The sequence below is a fragment of the Gobius niger genome, assembly GCF_951799975.1.
Source record: "Gobius niger genome assembly, chromosome: 23".
In the NCBI taxonomy this organism is placed as follows: Eukaryota; Metazoa; Chordata; class Actinopteri; order Gobiiformes; family Gobiidae; genus Gobius; species Gobius niger.
The window spans coordinates 1,426,243-1,435,420 of NC_136874.1; the positions used below are offsets into that span (position 1 = coordinate 1,426,243).

The 9,178-nt window shown below is 47.2% G+C and overlaps 1 protein-coding gene across 1 annotated transcript; it reads right to left on the minus strand.

Moving 5' to 3' along the window:
* Nucleotides 1-264: 264 nt before the first annotated feature.
* On the minus strand, nt 265-6,685 carry cpb2 (carboxypeptidase B2 (plasma)). The gene is made up of 11 exons (XM_079582058.1): nt 6,557-6,685; nt 5,256-5,331; nt 4,501-4,625; nt 4,103-4,211; nt 3,848-3,949; nt 3,648-3,752; nt 3,417-3,527; nt 2,174-2,264; nt 1,873-2,075; nt 673-757; nt 265-604 (listed from the first exon to the last, which is right to left on the minus strand). The coding sequence occupies exons 1-11, from the start codon at nt 6,658-6,660 to the stop codon at nt 405-407; spliced, it is 1,311 nt and encodes a 436-aa protein (XP_079438184.1). The 5' UTR covers nt 6,661-6,685; the 3' UTR covers nt 265-404.
* Between the last annotated feature and the right edge of the window lie 2,493 nt (nt 6,686-9,178).

The window sequence follows — 9,178 nt, forward strand, 5'->3', positions numbered from 1 at the left end:
TACCACAAGAATCATCTCAAATAATCGTATACATTTTGAATATGTTTATTTTCTGTCAAACTGAATTAAAAAGATAAAGGGAAAGCAGTTAAAGAATACATTTATAATCCTCATCTAAACACTGAACACTGTTTGGTTTAGTCCCTGTTTTGTTCAGTCTGGCCCTTGATTAGTTTGGTTTTAGTCCTGGTTTAACCCTTGTTTAGTCTCCCTTTAGTCCTGGTTTGACGCCATAGTTTAGTTAAAACATGGTGTCATGTTTAGTCCTGGTTCGGCCCGGTCTTCTGGATGACCCTCAGGGCGATGCTCTTGACCCCCAGCAGCGCCTCGTTGCAGGCCTTGGCGATGTTTAGTCCTGGTTCTGTCCTGGTTTAGTCCTGGTTTAGTCCTCCTTTAGCCCCGGTCTAGTCCTGGTTCTGCCCGGTCCTCTGGATGACCCTCAGGGCGATGCTCTTGACCCCCAGCAGCGCCTCGTTGCAGGCCTTGCTGATGTGTGATGGCGGCAGGAGGAAGCCGTATCGACCCGTGTCCTGCAGCTCGAAGGTGAAGGAGTATTTGATGCCCAGGTTATAGGCCCAGTCGTCGGAGCCGCCCGGAGCCAGGTCTGCCGGAGCAAAGGGGAAACGTCAGGCGTTTGTGTCAGATGCCCTTCCGTCCTTGTTAGATACCTACAGATGGTGGAAGCTCCCGGGCCGTACTTGTAGTTGTTCCGGTAATACCTGCGGATTTTCTGAGCGGCTTCCTGGACCATTTCCATCTGCAAGACATAAACGGAACATAAATAATGATATGATAATAATAATTTTAGAATAATTATAAATTATATAATAATTTTTATCATAATAATAATGATAAATAAACGTAATAAAAGTTAGAGGACTTTCATAAGTTCATACCACGGTCAGAGAGAATTCTAACCCAACTGTCGTCCATTATTTTGGTATAACGGCACAGTTAAGGTCCAAAAGAACAGGTTTATCCCTTCTATATCCCCATCCTGAGCCCTGGTTTATCCCTCACCAGCTCTCCGTGGTTGGCCGACTGCTCAAGGAGGTTTAGCCCAGGTTTATCTCCTCTTTAGCCCTGGTTTAACCCCTCTTTAGCCCTGGTTTACCCCCTCTTTAGCCCTGGTTTAACCCCTCTTTAGCCCTGGTTTAACCCCTCTTTAGCCCTGGTTTATCCCCTCTTTAGCCCTGGTTTACCCCCTCTTTAGCCCTGGTTTGTCCCTCACCAGCTCTCCGTGGTTAGCCGACTGCTCAAGGAGGTTTAGCCCAGGTTTATCCCCTCTTTAGCCCTGGTTTACCCCCTCTTTAGCCCTGGTTTACCCCCTCTTTAGCCCTGATTTACCCCCTCTTTAGCCCTGGTTTACCCCCTCTTTAGCCCTGGTTTTAGCCCTGGTTTATTCCCTCTTTAGCCCTGGTTTACCCCCTCTTTAGCCCTGGTTTACCCCCTCTTTAGCCCTGGTTTACCCCCTCTTTAGCCCTGGTTTACCCCCTCTTTAGCCCTGGTTTATCCCCTCTTTAGCCCTGGTTTATCCCCTCTTTAGCCCTGGTTTACCCCCTCTTTAGCCCTGGTTTACCCCCTCTTTAGCCCTGGTTTACCCCCTCTTTAGCCCTGGTTTATCCCCTCTTTAGCCCTGGTTTATCCCCTCTTTAGCCCTGGTTTATCCCCTCTTTAGCCCTGGTGTATCCCCTCTTTAGCCCTGGTTTACCCCCTCTTTAGCCCTGGTTTACCCCCTCTTTAGCCCTGGTTTATCCCCTCTTTAGCCCTGGTTTACCCCCTCTTTAGCCCTGGGTTATCTCCTCTTTAGCCCTGGTTTACCCCCTCTTTAGCCCTGGTGTATCCCCTCTTTAGCCCTGGTTTGTCCCTCACCAGCTCTCCGTGGTTGGCCGCCTGCTCCCGGCTGCAGGAGTAGGGGAACAGCAGCATCTGTGAGTAGGAGTGGACGCTGACGTAGAGCAGCAGTTGGTCTTTGTGGAGCCGCAGGAAGTTGGCGAGCGCCTGGGTCTCGGGTTCGGACTCCGGGAAGGCGCCGCAGTAGATCTCTGAACACGGGGAACTGGACGCTCCCTCGGCTGAACACACAACGCGGCTCAGAATAATCACGGATGTAACGCGAGTTGGTAAAGCTAAAGTTAAACATTATTGTTCCGTTTTCTGGTTCTGAACTCACTGCACCAGTTTGCGTCGAAGTTCCTGTTGAGGTCGACGCCGACGCATCGTCCGTCTGGAGTCGGCGAGCGGTTCTTCCTCCACATGCGGTTCTGCAGGACACGCTCGGTAAGAGTTTGGATATGTAAATGAGTAAAGGGGAGGGGTTTGGATATGTAAATGAGTAAAGGGGAGGGGTTTGGATATGTAAATGAGTAAAGGGGAGGGGTTTGGATATGTAAACGAGTAAAGGGGAGGAGTTTGGATATGTAAACAAGTAAAGAGGAGGGGTTTGGATATGTAAACAAGTAAAGAGGAGGAGTTTGGATATGTAAACGAGTAAACAGGAGGGGTTTGGATATGTAAACGAGTAAAGGGGAGGAGTTTGGATATGTAAACAAGTAAAGAGGAGGGGTTTGGATATGTAAACAAGTAAAGAGGAGGAGTTTGGATATGTAAACGAGTAAACAGGAGGGTTTTGGATATGTAAATGAGTAAAGAGAAGTTGTTTGGATATGTAAATGAGTAAAGGGGAGGGGTTTGGATATGTAAACGAGTAAAGAGGAGGAGTTTGGATATGTAAACGAGTAAGGAGGAGGAGTTTGGATATGTAAACATGTAAAGAGGAGGGGTTTGGATATGTAAATGAGTAAAGGGGAGGGGTTTGGATATGTAAATGAGTAAAGGGGAGGGGTTTGGATATGTAAACGAGTAAAGGGGAGGAGTTTGGATATGTAAACAAGTAAAGAGGAGGGGTTTGGATATGTAAACAAGTAAAGAGGAGGAGTTTGGATATGTAAACGAGTAAACAGGAGGGGTTTGGATATGTAAACGAGTAAAGGGGAGGAGTTTGGATATGTAAACAAGTAAAGAGGAGGGGTTTGGATATGTAAACAAGTAAAGAGGAGGAGTTTGGATATGTAAACGAGTAAACAGGAGGGTTTTGGATATGTAAATGAGTAAAGAGAAGTTGTTTGGATATGTAAATGAGTAAAGGGGAGGGGTTTGGATATGTAAACGAGTAAACAGGAGGGGTTTGGATATGTAAACGAGTAAAGGGGAGGAGTTTGGATATGTAAACAAGTAAAGAGGAGGAGTTTGGATATGTAAACATGTAAAGAGGAGGGGTTTGGATATGTAAATGAGTAAAGGGGAGGGGGTTTGGATATGTAAATGAGTAAAGGAGAAGTTTTTATATGTAAATGAGTAAAGGGGAGGGGTTTGGATATGTAAATGACTAAAGGGGAGGAGCTAGGGGCTCTTACGTTGGTCCAGGTGAAGCGGTATCCGTCCGGGTTCAGCACCGGCAGCACGTACACGTCCACAGCGTCGAACACTGCAGTGATGTCGGCGTTATGGCCGTAAAAACCCAACGACTGGCGGACGTCATAATGTAAATGTAGGAGTCAGAATACTTCATCTGTACTTTTACTGGTGTACTGAAATACTGTGACCCCCTCTGCTGCAGGAGGAATAAACAGAAACCTGTGACTCACGTATTGGACAAACCAGAGGCAGAACGCCGGGGAGATCCACTCACGAGCGTGGATCCCACAGTCCAGCCACAGAGCCTTCTTCTCAGGCCGAGGGTTCAGGCTCAGCTGCAGAGACAGACTTCAGGGATTAATAAAACACACTGAAAACCTCCTCAGGCTCAGCTGCAGACACAGCGTCGTCGCACTGATGTGAGCCGTACCTTGAGGGCGTAGATGGGCCGTTTCTCGTAGGAGGAGCCGAGGAGCAGCAGCTTCACGGAGCTGGGGTTGTCCTGACTCGTCCTGTTGATCCAGTGGTAGATCTACAACAGAGGAGGACGTGTTTTACTAAAGACAAAGACGAGCCTCTCCAGAACTCACGGATCAAACGCCCGACAATAACAGCTTAAATGTGCTTTGATTCAGTGTTTCTCCACAGAATGACATGAGAACAGTGAGTGTTGGTGTGAGCGTACGTCCTCCAGACTGTGGTAGCGCTCGTAGAAGGTGGTGCTGCTGCGAGGGTCGGTGGAGTCGTTCCTCGTCTGCATTTCCACCAGCTCCTCAGCATTAGCCAGCAGAACCCTGGAACAAAGAGGAGGAGTGAGAGTTTAAAACACCTCCACAGGCTCCTCAGCATTAGCCAGCAGAACCCTGGAACAAAGAGGAGGAGTGAGAGTTTAAAACATCTCCACAGGCTCCTCAGCATTAGCCAGCAGAACCCTGGAACAAAGAGGAGGAGTGAGAGTTTAAAACACCTCCACAGGCTCCTCAGCATTAGCCAGCAGAACCCTGGAACAAAGAGGAGGAGTGAGAGTTTAAAACATCTCCACAGGCTCCTCAGCATTAGCCAGCAGAACCCTGGAACACTCACTGGTGTGTGATGGTGTGTCTCTGCAGGAGCTCCTTCACCGCCACCGAGCCGTTCACCGGGACGAACAGGTGCACCGCGCTCTGCTCCTGGATGAACTCCGCTGAGACGGGCTGCCACAGAGCCGTCTGCAGGAAGAGGACCACAAAACATCTATTACATCATAGATAACCACCAAACTGGGAGGGGGCGGAGCTGCCACAGAGCCGTCTGCAGAAGGAGGACCACAAAACATCTATTACATCATAGGTAACCACCAAACCGGGAGGGGGCGGAGCTGCCACAGAGCCGTCTGCAGGAAGAGGACCACAAAACATCTATTACATCATAGATAACCACCAAACCGGGAGGGGGCGGAGCTGCCACAGAGCCGTCTGCAGGAAGAGGACCACAAAACATCTATTACATCATAGGTAACCACCAAACTGGGAGGGGGCGGAGCTGCCACAGAGCCGTCTGCAGGAAGAGGACCACAAAACATCTATTACATCATAGATAACCACCAAACCGGGAGGGGGCGGAGCTGCCACAGAGCCGTCTGCAGGAAGAGGACCACAAAACATCTATTACATCATAGATAACCACCAAACTGGGAGGGGGCGGAGCTGCCACAGAGCCTTCTGCAGGAAGAGGACCACAAAACATCTATTACATCATAGATAACCACCAAACTGGGAGGGGGCGGAGCTGCCACAGAGCCGTCAGCAGGAAGAGGAACAAAAACCACAAAATGTGTATTATGATGAGATGACACTGACCTCAAACCTGGTGGAGATGTTCTTCAGAAGCTCCGCCTCCTCCGACGTCTGGGGCGTGATCGATAAAACCTGGTCACTGTCAAAGAGAAAAGACAAATGTTTTCACAAATGAAGTTTATTCAAAAGCTGAAGCATTTCCCTCTGAGCATCTTTTGTACTGAAATGTCAGACTTTCTGAACAGTTTTCAGATTCAGGCGTAAACATCTCCGCAGTGACGGCCATTATTACGAACGATCTGGGCTGAAACGTTTCTCTCATGAGGAGTTTGAACCTCTGTAAACCTGCTTCACCTCCGCTAAAGGTGAGCAAGTGTTTCTAACCCTGTCCCTTTTTTTTTTTCCACAAATATGTTTATTGAAATTTCAATTCTAACACACACATACACACCCACCCTTCACTCAATTACAACAAAATGATTTTCTACAAATCAAAGTCTTTTACAAGGCGTAGAAACCACTCTGGGTGTTTTTGATCAGGAAACAGCAGAACAACAGGGCTAAAAGCTCCAAAAAGTCCATTTCGCCTGATCTAAGACCTTTAACTCCATCGAAGCGCCTCTGCTGGCGGCTCTGGGAACAGGCGAAGTAAAATCACCGAGCGCGTCCAAGAGCCATTTCTCCGGAAATCCACACAGGTCTTTGTCTTCAGGTTCTCGGGTCGTCCCGTCTGTTTCCATCTTCAGAACTTGTGATCTTGCTGGATAAGTCGGTAACAGTTGCTCGAGTCGTTGAACTTTACCTTGGAGAGAGGCTCCATCATCTTCGGCTTGAGATACTCGCTCCTCCGCCTCAGTCTCCGTGAATGCGCCTGTACATCCACTTTCACACCTCAGATTGCCTCCAGGGCGTCCACAGACGGTTTCTCCATGTCGGCGTTGAGGATTTCGCTGTTAGTAGTTTTCTCTCGAGCAGAGTCCTCAAAGTGGGTCAGATGCGGCGGCGGCGTAGCTCTGTTAGCATTAGCTGAAGCAACATTAGCATTAGCCGTAGCAACATTAGCATTAGCTGTAGTAACATTAGCATTAGCTGTAGCAACATTAGCATTAGCTGTGGCAACATTAGCATTAGCTGTAGCAACATTAGCTGTAGCAGCATTAGCGCAGTTGTTCGATCTCGTGGTGTTCATGCTTTACTGGCCGGTGTGGCACATTCAGGCGGTGTCATGATGAACAAAGAAAACTAAATGGTCAAAAGTTAAGGATAAATGTGAAGGATTTTGTTGCAGACACTCACACGTGGGACCTCTTACCAGCAGCCATAACCCGGAGTCTAGTTTAGTTTAGTTGAGTTTAGTTCCTCACTGTGAGTCGGAGCAGGTCCCGGGCCGAGGCCACAGCAGGAGCAGAACCACCGTCCACACGGGCTTCAGCAGAGGCTTCAGCAGAGGCTTCATCACGGACTTCATCACAAAACAGATCGATCGCTGCAGAGTCCACGGTGTGTTGACTTTAATGAAGGAACAGGACGAGACCAAACAAACCCAGGCCACAGGGCGATCTCTGACTCACAGTTTCAGACTCACTCTGGGCTGAACCAACAGACCTGAAGGCCACACTCGTCATGGTTCATCTGTAGGAGACACTCGTCATGGTTCATCTGTAGGAGACACTCGTCATGAACATTCCAGTTCTGCATCTTGACTTCAGACGTGTCTGAGCTGTTGCAGCATTGGCCGCTCTGATCTCATACAATGTCAATGTCAATGTTATGTATAAAGCACTAAAAACAGCCACAGTCGACCAAAGTGCAGTAACAATATGTACAATAAACACAATAAAACTTAAACACAGGTCATATGTGAAGGCACAAACTGTGTCTGGTCCACATAAATCATAAAGATGAGTTTTTAATTTGGTTTGAAACTCCTCTACAGACTGAGCACATGCAGAGGAGGCTGTTCCAAAGTTTAGGGGCCACTGAGAAGGCTTGGTCACCTGAGGTCACCAGCTGGTCTGCAGCAGTGTTCATTTCGTCAACTAAAATATTTAGTCTTAATTTTAGTCAAAGTGATATTTTTGACGACTAAAATTGGACTAAAACTAAATTAAAAGTTTTTCGTGAGACTAAAACTGTGACGAAAATGTCCAGATATTTTAGTCGACTAAAATAAGACTAAATAAAAATGACTGAATGAGACTAAAATTAATTTACATTTTATTCAAAAGACGAAGACTAAAACTACATTAAAATATGTTGCCAAAATGAACGCTGGTCTGCAGACCTCAGAGCTCTGGAAGGACAGTCGAGCTGCAGCAGTTCTGACAGATACTGAGGTGCCAGCGAGTTTAGCCATTTAAAAAACAGTCTTACAGTCTGTGTGTAAATACTGTGTCCTGGAGCATCTTTGTACAACCTGTGCAGAATGTCTCTCCATATGTCCTCGATCTGAGACCACTCTCCTGTTTTTAGTGTGAATAGATCCGGGGTTTAAAGAGCTCATATGTACAGACATGACTGTAACTAATCACTGTTCTAAAGACAAACTCTGAAAGTACTTCAGTCGAGTAAAAGTACACATACGGTCCGATATTACTCCGTTAAAAGTTACTCAGATCAGGAGCAGTTTCTCCAGTTCAGCCAAAGTTATTGTTATTAAACCTTTACCTTTGATTTTATAAAGCGTAAAGTCGGTAGAAAACAACTAAATAAACTTTAAACCAGTGCTTCTTCACATTTGACACATTTTCCTCCAAAAACGACTCCGACACAGGCTCTGGTAACTCCAACATTTATTTTGTTTTGTAAATGCACGACGTCTGCGCCTCCAAGTGCCGCGTTTAAAGCCACAATGCGGAACATTCACGTCACAGTGAAGGGAGTTTGGTTCAACCTCGTGGGCGTCTTGAGCATCAGCGTTTCCATGGAGACGAGCCGTTTTACTGAGAGTAAATGTTCCGCAGCGCGGCTTTAACAGCGTCTGATAAAAGGCTCGGTTCCTCAGATACAGAGAAGGAGAAGCAGCTTCAGGGTCCATCTTTAACCAGAACATGGGAAAACTCCAGGACGAAAAGTCTCTGCTTAAATAATAAAAAGTCTGTACATTTCCATAAGGCTTTGTCACATCGAACACATACATTCTCCATCAGGACTTAAAAAACAACAGCAAATCCTTTCAAATCCAGTTTCAGGCGTTAAATAATCTTAGAAAAAGCAGAAAGTGAAACATTTTAAACTCATTGACTTCAGACGCGAGGGGCCCGTGGCGAGGGGCCCGTGGTGAGGGGCCCGTGGCGGATGGCCAGAGCCCCGCAACCAGAGGTCATGCTTTGGAGAAACGCGGGGCACGGACCTCATTTGGTTAAAGAGGGGGTATTCTGCTTTTTTCAGTCACACAGCACCAGTCTATATCACACTACAATGATGATAAAACCTTCTGTTGGTCTGTAACTGCAGTAAATTAGAATAACTGCCTTGTATAAAATGTCTCTCTCAAAATGGCTGTAGTGAATGTCTTGAAATAGGCCTCTGTCTCTTTAAGAACCTCTGAGCCTTTAGACACGCCCCCTCCACACGCTGTCTGTGGCATCAGTGGGGAGGGGGTTCTGCTGAGGAGCAGTGGTTGGTTACTCGGCTGGTGACGAAAGCTCGGAGGCGTCTCCAGGAGGTGGGGGCGTTCCTAGGAGGACTCAGGCAAACCTATCCCTAAAATGGCCGCCATCAGAGTTTTTACAGATTACTCAAAAATACGTGAATGTGCCAAGGCAACACTTCAGCCATGTTTTTAATGAGGGAGTGACAGAATAACATGATGGAAAGCTTGAAAAAGTCCATTTTACATAATACCCCCCCTTTAAACCGTGATTCCTCCAGCAGATGGCGCCGATGCCCCGGGGCCGGCCCTGGAAACATGGAACTGAAACTTAACAACAGCCGCCTTCAAACCCACCGCTCGTCCTTCATACTCGTCCACCTTCATGTTTTCA